Source organism: Anopheles ziemanni, chromosome 3, assembly GCF_943734765.1.
Source record: "Anopheles ziemanni chromosome 3, idAnoZiCoDA_A2_x.2, whole genome shotgun sequence".
NCBI classification, from domain to species: Eukaryota; Metazoa; Arthropoda; class Insecta; order Diptera; family Culicidae; genus Anopheles; species Anopheles ziemanni.
In genome coordinates, this window is record NC_080706.1 from 15,227,393 (window position 1) to 15,248,026 (window position 20,634).

A 20,634-nucleotide genomic window follows, 5' to 3' on the forward strand; every position below is an offset into this window, starting at 1 on the left:
AATGTATTTCAAACAAAACTTGAACAAATATTTCTGCTTTTTGTCAACTATAAGAAAAGTTCAATAACCTATTACCGCTTCGAAAATGTTTTTTTATGAAGGAGATGAACTTACAATTAAACTTTCGTACAATAGTTTGCTTGTACAGCCATCCAAACCAACGCCAGCAAGCCTTCCACTTTGATTTATAAACACCTAGCGGTGCGCCTATGTCAAATTAACACGAATTATCCAGCAGCCATCTTTCTTTTCACTCTGAACCTACATTTGCGACGTGCAGACGTGTCTGCGCGTTGTTTCAGATTTCGGTGTGCAAATTTCCATATTGAAAGTGTAATTTTTGTGTGTGTGACGTTAAAGAAATTCAACAGCTAAGCAACTTTCTTCTCAGCTGCTCGACGGTGCTGTAAAAAGCGACCGCAATGGGCGATTCGCTTGAGGCTACCATCCCCAGCATGGGCAGCGAGCCGCCGCCATCGGTGGAGCCGGAGGCGGTAGCCATTATCGATTTCGATAATTTCTCCAACTATCTCCGCAAGGCGATCACGGTGCTACTGCCGGAGGATGATGTGAAGTCGTTCGGTCCGCTTAACGCCGCCCTCGAGGACAGCGTGAATCAGGACTGCATTCGAAAGTTCATCTCCGACCCGCAGACGCAGGCACTGTACATCCAACGCAATTGCTTCAAAGGTGGGTGGTTGGCACAAGTATCACGTCATCATGGGGTGTGTCATGCGTATGACGGAAATGGCAATAGGGAGTGAAATAAGTTCTTAACAATCGGATGAGTAATAGCCATCTTCGACCATAGGCAATATTTATTGATTTTTTTTTTTCGATCAATTTTATAGACGATGAAAATGAACCTCCAACCGAAGGAGAAGAAGAAAAGGATTCCTTTACCTACTACTTCGGCAATGACGTTCACTTCACTAATCAGCGCATGGCATCGCTGGTGTGCATCAAGCGTGGCGCACTGATCGAGGCGGACAAATCGATCCACGCGCAGGTCCGTTTGATCAACTTTTCCGAAGGCTCGCCGTACGAGACGCTCCACGCGTTCATCAGCAAGACGCTGGCACCGTACTTCAAGAGCTACGTGAAGGAATCGGGCCGTGCCGATCGCGATGGTGACAAGATGGCCCCATCGGTCGAGAAGAAACTGGCCGAGCTGGAGATGGGCCTGTTGCATCTGCAGCAAAACATCGACATCCCGGAGGTGACGCTCAATATCAACAGCACGGTCGCGCAGGTCGTTAAGAAGTGTGCCGATGAACAGCGCAAGGCGAAGATAACCGACTTCGGAGATAAGGTGCAGGATTCCACCTTCCTGAACACGCTCCAGAACGGGGTGAACCGGTGGATCAAGGAGATCCAGAAGGTGACAAAGCTTGATCGCGATCCTTCTTCCGGTACGGCGTTACAGGAGATTTCGTTCTGGTTGAACCTCGAGCGAGCCTTGCACCGTATCCAGGAGAAACGCGAATCGCCGGAAGTGGCACTGACGCTGAACATTCTCAAGCACGGCAAGCGCTTCCATGCGACCGTCTCGTTCGACACCGATACGGGTCTCAAGCAGACGCTAGCGATGGTGGCCGATTACAATCCACTGATGAAGGACTTTCCGATCAATGATCTACTGTCGGCGACCGAGTTGGACAAGATCCGCCAGGCGGTACATTCGATCTTCAACCACCTGCGCAAGATCCGCAACACTAAGTATCCGATTCAGCGCTGTCTGCGTCTGATCGAAGCGATTTCGCGTGATCTAAGCCAGCAGCTGCTGAAAGTACTCGGCACCCGGCGTCTTATGCACATCCCGTTCGACGAGTTCGAGCGCGTCATGAACCAGTGCTTCGAGGTGTTCAGCTGCTGGGACGACGAGTATGATAAACTACTCGGTACGTTGCGTGAAATCGTGAAGCGTAAGCGGGACGAGCACATCAAGATGGTCTGGCGTATCTCACCGGCGCACAAGATCCTCCAGCAGCGTATGGAGCATATGCGCAAGTTCCGCCGGCAGCACGAACAACTGCGCACGGTAATTGTGCGCGTGCTACGTCCAGCTCGGCAACCGTCGGTCATGTCCGGCGCAGGGGATGTGGTTGGTGGAGAGAACAAACAACCGTACAGCCTCGACACGGCCGATGCGAACGCCATCGAGGAGGTTAACCTGGCGTACGAAAACGTCAAAGAGATCGAGTGTCTGGACATCTCGAAGGAGGGTTCGGAAGCGTGGGACGCGGCGATCAAGCGCTACGAAGAGCGGATCGATCGGGTTGAGGCCCGCATTACGGCGCACCTGCGCGATCAGCTCGGTACAGCCAAGAATGCGAACGAAATGTTCCGCATCTTTTCCCGCTTCAACGCACTGTTCGTGCGGCCACACATTCGTGGGGCGATCCGTGAGTACCAGACGCAGCTCATCCAGCGTGTGAAGGACGATATCGAAGCTTTGCATGAAAAGTTTAAGGTAATGCGGAATGAAGAGCACAACAATTCAAAATTACGCACATAATTAATTCTTTCTTTTGTGCCTTCAATTTACAGGTCCAATATCCACAAAGCAAGAGCTGCCGTCTTTCGGTAGTGCGCGACCTTCCACCGGTCGCCGGCTCGATCATTTGGGCGCGTCAGATCGACAACCAGCTGACGATGTATCTCAAGCGCGTCGAGGACGTTCTCGGTCGCGGCTGGGAATCGCACATCGATGGCCAAAAGCTCAAGGCGGACGGGGACAGTTTCCGTGCGAAGCTCTCCACCGCCGAAGTGTTCCAGGATTGGGCCCGCAAAGTGCAGGAACGCAACACGGGCATTACGGGTCGCATCTTTTCGATCGAAGCGACTCGCTCCCGTACCGGCCGGGGTAACACTCTCCGCCTGAGGGTGAACTTTCTGCCCGAAATCATCACCCTGTACAAGGAGGTGCGCAATCTGAAGAGCTTGGGCTTCCGTGTACCGCTGGCGATTGTCAACAAGGCGCACCAGGCGAACCAACTCTATCCGTTTGCCATTTCGCTCATCGAAAGCATTCGCACGTACGAGCGTACGCTGGAGAAGGTGAGTAGCGAAGGCGTTAAGGCACGATCGACAACCGTTTATGATTTGTCTAATTTTACCTGAACCAATTTCCCCGCGGCCCCACGATATAAACTAACATCAGTGAGGCACGTTTGCCTACGTCACAAACGGCCATTGATTGAGCCTCAAAATTTGAACCCACCTCGAAATTCTCTATCACATCCACATTACCACTGCACCCATTCTCGGCCAAAGATACAATACTCTTTCAAGCAACGGAAACATGTGTATTCCCTTCACTTCCATCCGTAAACACAGTACAACATATACGAACTCATTTAGAACGATACAATGTTTAATTGAACCATCACAGTAAGACTTTTGTATCCTTAATTTGTTCTTCCATGCAGCTAAACAATAGGACATTAGCACAAAATTCAGTATTTAAGGTAGCCCGAACCGCTGAACAGTTTTTCTAGCCGTAGCAGCTAATGTTGATGCCATTTGCTTACGTTTCCGTTTTTTTCGTTCTATCTTGACTCTATGTTCTTCATGTTGCGAACGCTTCTGTTGCCCAATTTATCCTTCAGCTATCATATTTTGTTTTGTGAATGGTTGTCGTTTTAAGTTACTGAATTCTTTATCCTTTGCCACCTTTTAATACTCGCTTTTCAGCTCATTATACTGCTGGCGATTGTTTTGAATGATTGATGTTCTTATTTCTTTTTCGCTTCGCTTTCATACTTATGCCAACGGTAGAGATTTTACGTTCAAAAATAAATATATGATCTTATTAATAAATCCATTATGAATGGAATAAATTTCATTCTTGTTCAAGCCTTTCATAAATGATAGCTACTTTCAATCATCCAGGTTTGATTGCTTAAAATTAATTGAAGATACACAATTCAACTCCAAAACACTAAAATATAATAGAATATGATTTAGAATATATCGGGAAACTTTCCAAACGTACGATAGTACATCAAAACATCAAACTGAAAGTTGCTATTGTTCACTTCGGCTTTTTCGTTTGTACGTACCGTTATATATTGTAGTAAACTTTGCCTTCCCTTTTGCCGCAATTTCATTTTATTCATATGTTTTAAGATATTCTTATACGTTTGCGCCTTTTGGAATTGAATAATTGATCGCTTCTGGTAATAGTTCTCTGTACTTTTGCACGAAACTGCTCTACATCTATCGAATTGTGTTACATAAAGTAAAAGAAAAAAAACCAACTCCAGTTTTGCCTGTCGAGTTTGCTTTACAAAAGATTGACTAGTTTGCTAAAATTTCTCTTCTTATCTTTCCTCCCCCACCCGCCGCACGGAATGGCATTCTCCCGGTTCTCGGTAACAGATTGAAGATCGTGCCAGTATCATCCCGCTCGTGGCCGGCTTGCGCAAGGAAGTGTTGTCGCTCATTTCCGAAGGAATTGCGCTCGTCTGGGAGAGCTACAAGCTGGATCCGTACGTGCAGCGCCTTTCGGAGAACGTGGTTTCGTTCCAGGAGAAGGTTGAGGACCTGCTCGTCGTTGAAGAGCAGCTGGATGTGGACGTGCGTTCGCTTGAAACATGCCCGTACAGTGCGGCCACCTTCGCGGACATTCTCTCGAAGATCCAGCACGCCGTGGATGATCTGTCGCTGAAGCAATACTCGAACCTACACGTTTGGGTTGCCCGGCTCGATGAGGAGGTCGAGAAGAAGCTGGCGGCTCGCTTGCAGGCTGGTGTGCAGGCATGGACCGATGCCCTCACTGGGAACAAGAAGGAGGTGGACCTTTCGATGGACACCGATGCACCGACGCAACCAACCATTCGACCCGGTGGTGATCCGCAGATTCAGCGTGCGATCCATGAAATCCGTATCACGAACCAGCAGATGTATCTGTACCCATCGATAGAGGAAGCACGGTTCCAAATCATGCAGCAACTATTCGCCTGGGAAGCGATCGTCACGTCGCAGACGCGTCTTCAGAGTTCGCGCTACCAGGTCGGATTGGACAAGCCCATCTCGCAGACGTACCGCAACCTGTTGACAAAGCTTCCGAACGGTTCGGATCCGCTTGAGGGAGCTTACGGTGCGATCGAGAACCAGATTGGTGACGTGCGAAACTATGTCGACGAGTGGCTACGCTACCAGAGCCTTTGGGATCTGCAAGCGGATATGCTGTACGGACGGCTCGGTGAGGACATCAACCTGTGGATCAAGTGCTTGAACGACATCAAGAAATCGCGTACGACGTTCGATACATCGGACACCCGGCGCGCTTATGGTCCGATCGTGATCGACTACGCTAAAGTGCAGGCAAAGGTGACGCTCAAGTACGACTCCTGGCACAAGGAGGCGCTTAGCAAGTTCGGTCAACTGTTGGGCAACGAGATGAGCACTTTCCACACGAAGGTCTCCAAGAGTCGCAACGATCTCGAGCAGCAGAGTATCGAAGCGGCCAGCACATCCGATGCGGTCTGCTTCATCACTTACGTGCAGTCGCTCAAGAAGGAAATGCTCGTGTGGGACAAGCAGGTCGAGGTTTACCGTGAGGCACAGCGCATCCTCGAGCGACAGCGTTTCCAGTTCCCGAACAACTGGCTGCACGTGGATAACATCGAGGGTGAATGGTCCGCGTTCAACGAGATCATGAAGCGCAAGGATTCGGCCATCCAAACACAGGTCGCTAGCCTTCAGGCAAAGATCGTTGCCGAGGATAAGGCCGTCGAGACGCGCACCGTCGACTTCTTGAACGATTGGGAAAAGAACAAACCAACTGGTGGACGTACCCGACCCGACGATGCCCTTCAACAGTTGCACATTTTCGAGACCAAGTTCTCCCGACTGAAGGAAGAGCGAGACAACGTTGCGAAGGCAAAGGAAGCGCTGGAGCTGCAAGAGTCAGCCATCCCGAACAACAGCACCGAGCGGATGTGTGTGGTGTTGGAGGAACTCCAGGATTTGCGTGGCGTTTGGAGCGAACTGTCGAAGGTTTGGGCTCAGATCGATGAAACCCGCGAGAAGCCGTGGCTGTCGGTTCAACCGAGAAAGCTGCGCCAGTCGTTGGAAGCGATGATGAACCAGCTAAAGGAACTTCCAGCTCGGCTGCGTATGTACGAAAGCTACGAGTACGTGAAGAAGCTTCTGCAGAGCTACATCAAGGTGAACATGATGATTGTGGAGCTGAAATCGGACGCCCTCAAAGAGCGCCACTGGAAGCAACTGACCAAGCAATTGCGTGTCAGCTGGGTGCTTTCCGACCTCACCCTCGGCCAAGTGTGGGACGTAAATCTGCTGAAGAACGAGTCGATCGTGAAGGACATCATCCTGGTGGCGCAGGGTGAGATGGCACTGGAGGAGTTCTTGAAGCAGGTTCGCGAAAGCTGGCAAAACTACGAGCTGGATCTGATCAACTACCAAAACAAGTGTCGCATCATCCGCGGGTGGGACGATCTGTTCAACAAGGTGAAGGAACACATCAACTCAGTGGCCGCGATGAAGCTGTCCCCTTACTACAAGGTGTTCGAGGAGGAGGCTCTCACTTGGGAGGAGAAATTGAACCGCATCAACTCACTGTTCGATGTGTGGATCGATGTTCAGCGGCGTTGGGTTTACCTGGAGGGAATCTTCTCCGGTAGTGCCGACATCAAGACACTCCTTCCGGTGGAAACGTCCCGTTTCCAGAGCATCAGCTCGGAGTTCCTTGGGCTCATGAAGAAGGTCGCCAAATCGCCGAAGGTTATGGACGTCCTGAACATCCCAGCGGTGCAGCGTTCTCTCGAGCGGCTGGCCGATTTGCTTGGAAAGATCCAGAAGGCACTGGGAGAGTATCTCGAGCGCGAGCGAACCTCATTCCCGCGATTCTACTTCGTGGGCGACGAGGATCTGCTGGAGATCATCGGCAACAGCAAGAACGTTGCGCGCCTACAGAAGCACTTCAAGAAGATGTTTGCCGGCGTCGCCTCGATCCTGCTGAACGAGGACAACACCGTGATCCTGGGTATAGCGTCGCGTGAGGGGGAAGAAGTTCGCTTCATCAAGCCCGTCTCAACGGTGGAACATCCGAAGATCAACGAGTGGCTTTCGTTGGTGGAGAAAGAGATGCGTTTCACGCTCGCCTCCTACCTGGCCCAGGCCGTGCAGGATATCAAGCAGTTCAAGGACGTAATCGACACGCAGAAGTACATGGAGTGGTGCGACAAGTATCAGGCACAGATCGTCGTCCTTGCGGCACAAATTCTCTGGTCGGAGGATGTAGAAAACGCCCTCCAGCAAACATCGGAAGGAGCGGCACCATCACCGGGTAACAAGGAAAAGACCCCACTGCATCGTGTACTCACCACCGTTGAGACGACTCTCAACGTGCTGGCCGATTCGGTGCTGCAAGAACAACCGGCACTGAGACGCAAGAAGCTAGAGCATCTAATCAACGAGTTCGTGCACAAGCGTACGGTAACGCGTCGCCTGATCGCACACGGTGTGAACAACCCGAAATCGTTCCACTGGCTGTGCGAGATGCGCTTCTACTTCGATCCCCGCCAGACGGAGGTCCTGCAGCAGCTCACGATCCACATGGCGAACGCACGCTTCTACTACGGTTTCGAGTATCTGGGCGTACAGGATCGATTGGTGCAAACACCGCTCACCGATCGCTGCTACCTGACGATGACACAAGCGTTGGAGGCTCGGCTCGGTGGATCACCGTTCGGGCCGGCCGGTACCGGCAAGACGGAATCGGTCAAGGCGCTCGGTAATCAGCTGGGCCGATTCGTGCTAGTGTTCAACTGCGACGAAACGTTCGACTTCCAAGCGATGGGACGTATCTTCGTCGGTCTGTGTCAGGTGGGCGCCTGGGGTTGCTTCGACGAGTTCAACCGTCTCGAGGAGCGTATGCTGTCCGCCGTCTCGCAGCAGATCCAGACCATTCAGGAGGCACTTAAATCACAGCAAGACGCCAACCGTGACGCCCAGAGCATCACGGTCGAGCTGGTCGGTAAGCAGGTGCGCGTTTCGACCGATATGGCCATCTTCATCACGATGAATCCGGGCTACGCCGGTCGCTCCAATCTACCCGATAACTTGAAGAAACTGTTCCGCTCGCTCGCGATGACCACGCCCGATCGGCAACTGATCGCCGAGGTGATGCTGTTCAGCCAGGGCTTCCGAACGGCCGAAAAGCTTGCCTGCAAGATCGTACCATTCTTCAAGCTTTGCGACGAGCAGCTGTCCAATCAATCCCACTACGATTTTGGCCTGCGTGCCCTCAAGTCGGTGCTCGTGTCGGCCGGTAATGTGAAGCGCGATCGTATCATGAAGATCAAGGATACGATGAAGCAGCGTGGGGACGAGAATATCGACGAGGCGTCGATCGCGGAGAATTTGCCCGAGCAGGAAATTCTCATCCAATCGGTTTGTGAAACGATGGTCCCTAAGCTGGTGGCCGAGGACATCCCGCTGCTGTTCTCGCTGCTGAGCGACGTCTTCCCGAACGTTGGCTACACGCGCGCCGAGATGAAGGGTCTAAAGGACGAGATCCGGAAGGTGTGCGCCGAGGAGTATCTCGTCTGTGGCGAAGGGGATGAACAGGGTGGCGCCTGGATGGAGAAGGTATGTGTTGACAAACGATCAATGTTTTCCTTTACTAAAATTACATTAATTCAAAAATTATTCTTAATAGAATAGTAGACCGTTGTACATATTCTGCATTCTTTATCCACATATTATCAACCCCATTAGCAACTTTACCGTATTAAGAACGAAAATGCTTCTACATACGATCGCATGAGTCGTATTTACATCTTACTAACAAAATACCCTTTTTTTCTCACTCAATCAAAACTCAACGCCGCATTCGCAAATAATTATAAACCAAACCACAAATCACAACTAATCGCCATCATATGTACCGCAAAACTCTCCCTACCTGCGTGACCTAATCATAAAATAAAGGGATGTGGCGAAACGTGGGTTGACAAAGTGAGTGCAATTATTATCGTTAACCTATAAGAGTACCATCTAACTAGCTTGTGTTGATTTAGTCCTCTTTTTTCGGTTTGTTTTTCGTTTCGAACGGCTTTTCATCGTGTTGTTTTTCCTCTCTGTTTGATTTGATTGATTGTCACTAATTTTATTCCTACACCCTATGAAATTTTTCCTATCATATTTACACATTGTTGGATCGATTTGCGTACTTTCGCGGAAGTCGTAAAAACCAAATCGACATGTTGGGCAATAAACATATCAAACACCGTTCATCCAGTAATTCCCAGCTTTGTTTGCCTTTCTTCATGGTATTTAAATTAGTATCGACTAGGAATATGTCAGGCCAAACTTCATAAATTTTTCATATGCTATTGTAAAGTCCATCCGATCTCCATCCGTATCAACATTAACAATCTTTATACTATTGCTTGATCGCATGTTTGAGTTTGTCATTTGTTTTCTACTCTTTTTGTAAGTTCCTATACATCTTTAAATTCATCTAGCAAAATGTAGGGATACAATCTTTGTAGAACCATTCAATGGTTTAAACCGGGTTTACTGTTAATTTTAGCTATGTTTCAAATCATAGTTTTTTTTTAGACAATGAGAAACAGCCGCAAACTTTAAAAAATATGTAAACGTTTACTAGTGAGCTGTATGCGATCACGTTGGGAATCACTGAGTTGATTGGATTGCTAGCATTACAGCGTTTTACTCACCAACTGGCAAATCCAGTAGTGTACTTTAAATCGTCATACGATGCAAAACCTACTGTAAAGCATTTCAATCGAAGTGTGTGGGTAAATGCAGGGGAAAATCGCTTTTTCGTCAACATGAAGCGCTTTGCAGTAGGCTTACATTGTTTGACGATCCAAGCAGACTGTAGACGGTTACTTTGGAAACCACTGGATTAGATCGATTAGAATATTTTCCGGTTCATCATCGATGGCATATATGTGTAAAATGACTGACAATTGGTACATATCTTGTGTGGCTTGTGTGTTATTGCCCATTGGTTTGCGCAAGTGTGAAAATGCTTGAAAACAATGACCCCTTGTGCTTTGTCGATTCCATTTTGTAACAATTTTGTTTTCCGCGTGCTCGCATTCGCAGGTACTTCAACTGTATCAAATCTCCAACCTCAACCACGGTCTGATGATGGTCGGCCCGTCCGGTTCAGGCAAGTCGTCCGCCTGGAAGGTGCTACTTAAGGCGCTCGAGCGCTTCGAAGGCACCGAAGGTGTGGCCCACGTCATCGACCCGAAAGCCATCTCGAAGGAAGCGCTGTACGGTGTGCTGGATCCGAACACGCGCGAATGGACCGACGGTTTGTTCACGCACATTTTGCGCAAGATCATCGACAATGTGCGCGGCGAAATCAACAAGCGCCAATGGATCATCTTTGATGGTGACGTTGATCCGGAGTGGGTTGAGAATTTGAACTCGGTGCTGGACGACAACAAGCTGCTCACGCTGCCGAACGGTGAGCGTCTGTCGTTGCCACCGAACGTGCGCATCATGTTCGAGGTGCAAGATTTGAAGTATGCCACGCTGGCCACGGTTTCCCGTTGCGGTATGGTGTGGTTCTCCGAGGACGTCCTGTCAACGGAGATGATCTTCGAAAACTACATGTCCCGGTTGCGTCACATCCCGCTGGAGGATGGCGAAGAGGAGAGCTTCAGCGGTCAGCCCAAGAGTGCCGATAAGGAGGACGAGATTACACCGGCCCTGCAGACGCAGCGTGAAATTGCCTCGCTGTTCCAGCCGTACTTCAGCTCGGATGGTTTGGTTGTGCGCTGTCTGGAGTACGCGATGGGACAGGAACACATCATGGACTTTACCCGACTCCGTGCACTGAGCTCGCTGTTCTCGATGCTCAATCAAGGGGCACGTAATGTGCTGACGTTCAATCAGCAGCATCCCGATTTCCCCGTACCACCGGAGCAACTCGAGCAGTACATCCCGAAGCTGCTCATCTACTCGATGCTGTGGTCGTTTGCCGGCGATTCGAAGCTGAAGGTTCGCTCCGACCTGGGTGACTTCTTACGAAGCATCACGACGGTGACGCTCCCGGCACAGGGTGCCAACCCCATCATCGACTACGAGGTTAACATCCAGGGCGATTGGGTTCCGTGGTCCAACAAGGTGCCGGTGATCGAAATCGAAACGCACAAGGTGGCCGCTCCGGACGTTGTCGTACCGACGCTCGACACCGTACGTCACGAATCGCTCCTGTACACCTGGTTGGCCGAACACAAGCCACTCGTACTGTGCGGTCCACCAGGATCCGGTAAAACTATGACCCTCTTTTCGGCTCTTCGTGCCCTTCCGGACATGGAGGTTGTTGGGTTGAACTTTTCGTCCGCAACCACTCCGGAGCTGCTGTTGAAAACGTTCGATCACTACTGCGAGTACCGTAAGACACCGAACGGAGTTGTGTTGGCCCCGGTTCAGCTCGGAAAGTGGTTGGTGCTGTTCTGCGATGAAATTAACTTGCCCGATATGGACTCGTATGGCACGCAGCGTGTCATCTCCTTCCTTCGGCAGCTGGTGGAACATAAGGGCTTCTACCGTGCGGCGGATCAGTCGTGGGTGTCGCTCGAGCGGATCCAATTTGTGGGTGCTTGTAATCCACCGACCGATCCGGGAAGAAAGCCGCTCAGTCATCGTTTCCTCCGACACGTTCCGATCATTTACGTCGACTACCCTGGAGAGACTTCGCTCAAGCAAATCTACGGCACGTTCAGCCGAGCAATGTTACGCCTGATGCCGAATCTGCGCGGATACGCCGAACCACTGACGAACGCGATGGTCGAGTTCTATCTCGCCTCGCAGGATCGTTTCACGCAGGATATGCAGCCGCACTACGTCTACTCGCCACGTGAGATGACTCGCTGGGTGCGCGGTATTTGTGAAGCTATTCGTCCGCTGGACAACCTTCCGGTCGAGGGACTGGTGCGTCTGTGGGCTCACGAGGCACTCCGTCTGTTCCAGGACCGCCTGGTGGAGGAATCGGAACGACGCTGGACGAACGAAAACATCGACCTGGTCGCAATCAAACACTTCCCGAGCGTCGATCGCGATAAGGCACTGACCCGGCCGATTCTGTACAGCAACTGGTTGTCGAAGGATTACATGCCGGTCAACCGGGATGAACTGCGCGACTACGTGAAGGCTCGTCTAAAGGTGTTCTACGAGGAAGAACTCGACGTTCCACTCGTCCTCTTCGACGAGGTGCTGGAGCACGTGCTGCGTATCGATCGTATCTTCCGCCAGCCGCAGGGTCATTTGCTGCTGATCGGTGTATCGGGTGCCGGTAAAACTACCCTTTCGCGCTTCGTCGCCTGGATGAACGGGCTTTCGATCTTCCAGATCAAGGTGCACAACAAGTACACCAGCGAGGACTTTGACGAAGATCTCCGTTGCGTGCTGCGTCGGGCTGGCTGCAAGGACGAGAAGATTGCCTTCATCCTGGACGAATCGAACGTGCTCGATTCCGGTTTCCTCGAGCGCATGAATACGCTGCTTGCGAACGGCGAAGTGCCCGGTCTGTTCGAGGGTGACGAGTACACGACGCTCATGACGCAGTGCAAGGAGGGCGCCCAACGCGAAGGCCTAATGCTCGACTCGAGCGATGAACTGTACAAGTGGTTCACGCAGCAGGTCATGCGTAACCTGCACGTCGTCTTCACCATGAACCCATCGACCGACGGCCTGAAGGATCGTGCCGCAACCTCACCCGCCCTGTTCAACCGTTGCGTGCTGAACTGGTTCGGCGATTGGTCTGATTCGGCCCTGTTCCAGGTGGGCAAAGAGTTCACCATCCGGGTGGACCTGGAGAAACCGACCTGGAGCGCGCCCGACTTTTTCCCTGCCGTATGTCCGCTCGTCTCGAACACACCCTCCCATCGGGATGCCGTCATCAACAGCTGCGTGTACGTGCACCAGACGTTGCACAAGGCGAACGCACGGCTTGCCAAGCGAGGCAGCCGCACGATGGCGATCACACCCCGTCACTATCTGGACTTTATCCATCACTTTGTGAAGCTGTACTCGGAAAAGCGCAGCGACCTGGAGGAGCAGCAGTTGCATCTGAACGTTGGTCTCAACAAGATTGCCGAAACTGTCGAGCAGGTGAGGGAATCATACCATGAAAATCAAGGGTTCGCAAACACTAACTCTCGCACTTCTCTTTCACTTTCCAGGTTGAAGAGATGCAAAAATCACTTGCCGTCAAGTCGCAGGAGCTGCAGGCAAAGAACGAGGCTGCCAACGCGAAGTTGAAGCAAATGTTCAAGGACCAGCAGGAGGCCGAAATCAAGAAGGTACAGTCCCAGGAAATCCAGCAGCAGCTGGCCGAGCAGACGGTCAAGATCGAGGAGAAGCGCAAGGATGTGATGGCCGACCTAGCGCAGGTCGAACCGGCCGTTATCGATGCCCAAGCTGGTAAGCTATTCGTCGGATACTTGGTTTTTTTCTTTTCGATTTCTTCGTTTTATATCCTTCTTCCTTCCTGTGTCACACTTCCACATTTTTCCACCTGCGAGTAAGAGAACGTAACGTAAAACTTACGAAGGATTCATTATTGATCGTTATTGCATTTTGCTCCTATGTTGTCGAACACACACACACACACCCACACACACATAATTGACCACTGAAATTAATTGATTCCCTCGCTGAAAAGCCGTCGGTAACATCAAGAAGAAGCAGCTTGCGGAGGTGCGCACAATGGCAAATCCACCCCTGCCGGTCAAGATGGCCCTCGAGTCAGTGTGTCTGCTGCTCGGTGAGGACGATCGTGGTGGCGATTGGAAAGCGATTCGCGCGATCATGGTCAAAGACAGCTTCATTGCGTCGATCGTCAAGCTGGACACATCACACATTACGTAATTATGCCAAAGCCCTTACACCCGTCCGTTTTGGATCGGAACTGATCGGATAGCCGGTTCTTGGTCAGCATAAAAGTCGCCTAGCAAGAAAAGCTCCAATCGCTAAACTAAATTCTTTTTAATAATACCATACGCACACACACCATAACGTTACTTGTGCAGGGCTTCTCGTGACTAAATGATATATATGTATACATATTCAAACAAACAAACGAAGAATTGGCATTTATCGAAACGAAATCATCTTATATATCTTTTCGGCTTTCTGAATGCATGGCAGAGAAGCGCGCATTGTAAAAGTTGCCATTTCTTCGTTCGAACAGAAAAAAATATCCGTTTTGTGTCTTGTCACTTAACAGCCTGTCCAATTGCTTCCATATCTCTCCGCCTTTGAGCACCTAAAAGTGAAACTATTCGAAATGGCAATCATCACTCAGTGCAGACATCTCCACGATCATGATCATCACTATTACGCTACAGATCACCTGCTAAGGCTCAATGGATAACTTTGTTACATGCACCGATTTTACAGTGAGCAGCAAAAACCAAACCAAACCACGGTCAATGCCGATTTGACGGGAACGGGTTGTGGGACTAAACTATTCAGACTGTGACCACACTTACTCGTAACGGTAACGGTGGTTTGCCCACACTTCTTCGTCGTTCAACAAATCGCTCTCATTTCCACTTTCAAGTATTGGAAGATGTTTTTTTGTTGGTGAAAAATATTTCCAAAAATATATAAATGCCAATCAAATAATGATTAACGTTTTCTAATAAACATATTTCTCTCCCTCTTCTTTCTCTCTCTCTCTATTTCTCTCTTTCTATAATGCTTTTACTTGTTATGCCGTTTCGAAATGTCCTCACAACTTCCTCTCGACATCAATCGTGTATTGTTAAAACAATATGCTAACATACAAACACATACTTTATATGTTACTCTCTATATATCCGTATATTTATACCTTACAAAAAAACAACACTAATCGCTAAAAACCCTAAAATACCACTACCCCACGATACCGACGCGCGGTGCAGCGGTGAAATCGATCAAGAAACAGCATCTCGTCGAGGTCCGTTCGATGGCAAATCCACCGGCCGTCGTAAAGCTGGCGCTGGAGTCGATCTGTCTGCTGCTCGGCGAGAACGCATCGGACTGGAAGTCGATCCGGGCCGTTATTATGCGGGAAAACTTTATCAACTTGATTGTCTCTAATTTCAGTACCGAAGACATAACGTAAGCATGATATGAATCAACTTCTCTTCTTCTTTTTTTATGCCATTCTCTTCACTACCCTTTTTCTCTGTCCCCTCTACTTAGAACTTGTTCCACAACTATTTCCCATTTTCACCCCCCCGGCTCCGTTTGCTCTTGTGGTTTTTGATTCGGTTTAGTTTTTTTTCCTGCCCCTTGCCCTTTCCTCCTAGTTGTGGTACACAAACCGTCCCTTCATGTACGGGAAATTAGTTTATTTTGGTGCCTTTTAAAGAGAATTCCCCATTTGAATACGCTCATTTGTTTGTTTGTTTGCCAGACAGCTCTTCATTCTGTCCGGAATTGCCAAACGAATCATTCACTGCCTTCTTTGTAGACTCCAGATAGAGCTAGTCTGTTCCCAGCACGGTTTTTGTGATGTTCATGTAGTGTAGCATACAATGTAGAGTAGTTACTGGTAGCTCAGTGCAGTCTGTTCAACAAGAAAAGGCCTGAAAGCTTTAAGACATAAACACTTTTGTATAAAGCCCCAGTAATGATAAGTAGAATCGTAGGAACCTTTTTTCACCCGATGGCCATGGTCTTGTTGAACAGAGACTGTATTCGAAGGATTTATTCTTTTCGCTTCCCTACCCTGCCCTTATTTGTAAGGTGTTTTCTTCTACTTGGCTGAAGAAAGATGACTTTGAATGTCCCGACGTGACTGGAAAAAAAAGAAATTTGAATATTAAATCTGTTCAACGTGTATTCTGTTTGTACAGAGCTTGCAAAACACTAACAAGATTGACCGCTTTCTAAATGTTATCTAATAGATCACACTAACCATTTTTCTAGAATAACTAACTGTGGCACGTTTTGTGGATTGGTTAAAAATAGTTAACAGTAATAAGTCAAGGATTTTGGAAATTGGATTGAAAGATGTTGAAATTTATTTATGTTCGGTTGATGTAAAACAATCCCCAACGTGTCCATGTGCGCATGTAATATAATGCTTTGGAGTAGCTCTTGCCCCCCGCTTGTATGTACGTGCTTGTCTCGCGCTTTTAATTTCTCAATCGCAAGGATGTTTTTCAATATGCTAATATATTTTTCTTTTCCCTTGCCGTTTTGCTTGCCGAATGTCCCCGATGAACAGCGACGAGGTACGTGAGAAGATGAAATCGAAGTACCTGAACAATCCGGACTACAACTTCGAGAAGGTGAACCGTGCCTCGATGGCTTGCGGTCCTATGGTTAAGTGGGCCATCGCACAGGTCGAGTACGCCGATATGCTGAAGCGCGTGGAGCCGCTTCGTGAGGAGCTCAGTTCGCTCGAGCGACAGGCCGAAACGAACATTAAGCATGGGCGTGAGGTAAAGGAACTGATCGCCCAGTTGGAGCAGAGCATTGCCGCCTACAAGGAGGAGTACGCCCAGCTGATCTCGCAGGCGCAGGCCATCAAGACCGACCTGGAGAACGTGCAGGCGAAGGTGGACCGTTCGATCGCGCTGCTGAAGAGTTTGGTGATCGAGCGAGAGCGCTGGGAGGCGACGAGCGAAACGTTCCGCTCGCAAATGTCCACCATCGTGGGCGATGTGTTGCTGTCCGCGGCGTTCATTGCGTACGGTGGGTACTTCGATCAGCACTACCGAAGCAATCTGTTCTCCACCTGGTGCCAGCATCTGCAGGCGGCTAGCATTCAGTTCCGGGCGGACATTGCCCGCACGGAGTATCTCTCGAATCCGGACGAACGGTTGAGATGGCAGGCGAACGCGCTGCCGACGGATGATCTGTGCACTGAGAACGCGATCATGCTGAAGCGGTTCAACCGCTACCCGCTGATCATCGATCCGTCGGGTCAGGCGACGGAGTTCATAATGAACGAGTTCAAGGATAAGAAGATCACCAAGACGAGCTTCCTGGATGATTCGTTCCGCAAGAATCTCGAATCGGCACTCCGGTTCGGTAATCCTCTGCTGGTGCAAGACGTCGAGAACTACGATCCGATTCTCAATCCGGTGTTGAACCGAGAGCTCCGACGAACCGGTGGACGTGTGCTGATCACACTTGGCGATCAGGACATCGATCTTTCACCGTCGTTCGTGATCTTCCTATCGACGCGCGATCCGACGGTTGAGTTCCCACCGGACATTTGCTCTCGTGTAACGTTCGTAAACTTCACCGTGACCCGTAGCTCACTCCAATCGCAGTGTCTGAATCAGGTGCTGAAGGCCGAGCGGCCCGACATCGACGAGAAGCGATCGGATCTCCTGAAGCTGCAGGGCGAGTTCCATCTTCGACTGCGCCAATTGGAGAAGAGTTTGTTGCAGGCACTGAACGACGCGAAGGGTAAAATTTTGGATGACGACTCCGTCATTACCACGCTGGAAACCCTCAAGAAGGAAGCGGCCGACATCGGGCAAAAGGTGGAAGAAACGGATAAGGTGATCGCGGAGATCGAAACCGTATCGCAACAGTACCTATCGCTGTCGCAGGCCTGTTCCAACATTTACTTCACGATGGACAGCCTGAACCAGGTGCACTTCCTGTACCAGTACTCGCTGAAGATGTTCCTGGACATTTTCAGCACCGTGCTGCACAACAACGCCAAGCTGGAAGGGAAGACGGACTACACGGCAAGGTTGCTGATCATTACTTCCGACCTGTACCGCGTCTGTTATGATCGTGTGGCACGCGGTATGCTGCATGCCGATCGGCTCACGTTCGCCATTCTGTTGTGCCGCATTCATCTGAAGGGTACCTCGGAGGCGAACCTCGATCAGGAGTTTAACTTTTTCCTGCGCAACAAGGAAGGTTTGGTGGCGTCCTCCAGCCACGTCGATGGTGTTAGTGCGGAGCAGCTCGAATCGGTTACGCGTCTCGCAACCCGACTTCCCATCTTCCGTAAGCTGCTCGAGAAGATCAAGTCCATGCCGGAGCTAACGGCTTGGCTGCAGCAGGGTTCACCGGAACAAAACGTACCCCTGCTGTGGGACGAATCGAAGGCACTTTCGCCGGTTTCATCCGCCATGCATCAACTGCTGTTGATCCAAGCGTTCCGACCCGATCGAGTGATCGCTGCAGCACACCTGTTCGTCTCCACTGTGCTCGGGGAGGACTTTATGCCGCAAGCGGAAAAGGAACTCGACTTCTCGAACTGCGTCGAGAGGGAACTGAACAGCAACACACCGGCGCTGCTTTGCTCCGTCACCGGGTACGATGCGTCATCACGTGTCGATGATTTGGCGGCGGAGTTAAACAAGCAGATCTCTAGCATTGCCATCGGTTCGGCGGAAGGTTTCAACCAGGCAGAACGGGTGATCAATATGGCATGCAAGTCGGGTCGCTGGGTGCTGCTGAAGAACGTCCACCTAGCGCCCCAATGGTTGGTGCAGCTGGAGAAGAAGCTACACTCCTTGCAACCCCATTCAGGCTTCCGTTTGTTCCTCACGATGGAGATCAATCCGAAGGTTCCGGTGAACCTTTTGCGCGCTGGCCGTATCTTTGTCTACGAACCGCCGCCAGGTATTCGGGCCAATCTGCTCCGAACGTTCTCAACCGTTCCGGCGGCGCGCATGATGAAGCAACCGAGCGAACGCGCCCGGCTCTACTTCCTGCTGTCCTGGTTCCACGCGATCGTACAGGAGCGACTGCGTTACGTACCACTCGGTTGGGCGAAAAAGTACGAGTTCAATGAATCCGATTTGCGCGTAGCTTGCGATACGCTCGACACCTGGATCGATGCTACGGCCATGGGCCGTACGAATCTGCCCCCGGAGAAGGTCCCATGGGACGCACTGGTAACGTTGCTTTCGCAGAGCATCTACGGTGGCAAGATCGATAACGATTTCGATCAGCGTCTGTTGGCGTCGTTCCTGTCGAAGCTCTTCACGGCGCACAGCTTCGAGGCCGAGTTTGCGCTCGTCGCCAACGTAGACGGGGTGGCTGGTGGACCGAATGGACAGCGACATATCACTATGCCGGACGGTACGCGACGTGATCATTTCCTCAAGTGGATCGAAGCCTTGGCCGATCGGCAAACGCCCTCGTGGCTGGGATTGCCAAATAACGCCGAAAAGGTGCTGCTTACGACGCGCGGAACGGACCTGATCAGCAAGCTGCTCAAGATGCAGCAGCTCGAGGACGATGACGAACTGGCGTACAGCAACGACGAAAGCCTCGATACGATGCAAACGCGCCAAGAGGATGGCCGACCGTCGTGGATGAAGACGCTGCACAACAGTGCGCTTACGTGGTTGGAGCTGCTTCCGAAGAGTTTGGCCACCCTGAAGCGCACGGTCGAGAACATTAAGGACCCGTTGTACCGGTACTTCGAGCGGGAGGTGTCCTCGGGTGCGAAGCTGCTCCAGACAGTCGTTAGTGACCTGCAGGATGTGGTGTTCATTTGCCAGGGTGAAAAGAAGCAAACGAACTATCATCGGACGATGCTAAGTGAACTGGTGCGGGGTATTCTTCCGGCCGGTTGGCGTCGCTACACCGTCCCAACCGGGTGTACCGTCATCCAGTGGATCACCGACTTTAGTCATCGCGTGCAGCAATTGCAGAAGGTATCGAATTTGGTATCTCAAGCCGGTGCCAAGGAGCTGCAAAGTTTCCCCGTGTGGCTCGGTGGCCTCTTCAACCCGGAGGCATACATTACGGCCACGCGACAGTGTGTGGCGCAAGCGAACAGCTGGTCGCTGGAGGAGCTGACACTAAACGTTACCATCACGGAGAGTGGTTCCGATGGGTTCGACAATCTGAAGGACAGTAGTTTCGGCATTTCTGGCCTGAAGCTGCAAGGTGCGCAGTGCAAGAACAACCAACTGCTACTAACATCGGCCATCATGACCGAGTTACCGCTGACGCTGCTCAAGTGGACCCGCATCGATTCGGAAGTGGCTCGTGCAACCAAGCTAACGCTCCCGGTTTACCTAAATTCGACCCGAGTGGAGTTGCTGTTCACGGTGGACATGACCGTCGCACCGGGACAGGACCCGCACAGCTTCTACGAGCGTGGTGTGGCCGTACTTGCCTCAACGGCTTTGAACTAAACGGCAGAATGGGACACGCGTAAATCATCTACATTATTATGCTAACATCTATCTAATGGTGCAAAGGTTATTGGGAATCATGCTATTTATCTTCATTTAATACAACTTATAATTGAAATATTATAGAGGAAAATATTTAGAACACGCCAGCAAAACGCTCGTTCATAGAACAATTCACGCAATGTTCGCTTATCGCTCTTATACTCAATAAAAAAAATATATTCGCATTCAATAAACTGCGTCTTCTAAGCGTTATCTCACTCTCAAGTAGAAAGAAAGTTATCTCGAGAGTTCGGGTTGATACATTTGAAAAAAAAAATCGGTTGCGTTGTTGTATTCTTCCAATGAAGATTTATGCAAGAAGGAAATTACTAGTTTTAGAAGTTAAAAATTTTGAAATACGCAACGGTGTAATTGAACAACCCTGTAAAAATGAGACTGTCAAACTGCATTGTTGACGTTTCGCATCAGAGTAGGTCACTGTGTGACGTAT

The 20,634-nt window shown here is 50.3% G+C and overlaps 1 protein-coding gene across 1 annotated transcript; it reads left to right on the plus strand.

The window, feature by feature from the left end:
• Positions 1–422: 422 nt before the first annotated feature.
• Positions 423–20,315, plus strand: LOC131289177 (dynein heavy chain, cytoplasmic). Its single transcript, XM_058318386.1, has 10 exons — positions 423–690; positions 852–2,473; positions 2,551–3,060; positions 3,432–3,470; positions 4,384–8,622; positions 8,965–8,991; positions 10,111–13,131; positions 13,203–13,443; positions 14,931–15,129; positions 16,229–20,315. Exons 1-10 carry the CDS (start codon positions 423–425, stop codon positions 20,139–20,141), a joined length of 14,079 nt encoding a protein of 4,692 aa, XP_058174369.1. The 3' UTR covers positions 20,142–20,315.
• Positions 20,316–20,634: the final 319 nt, after the last annotated feature.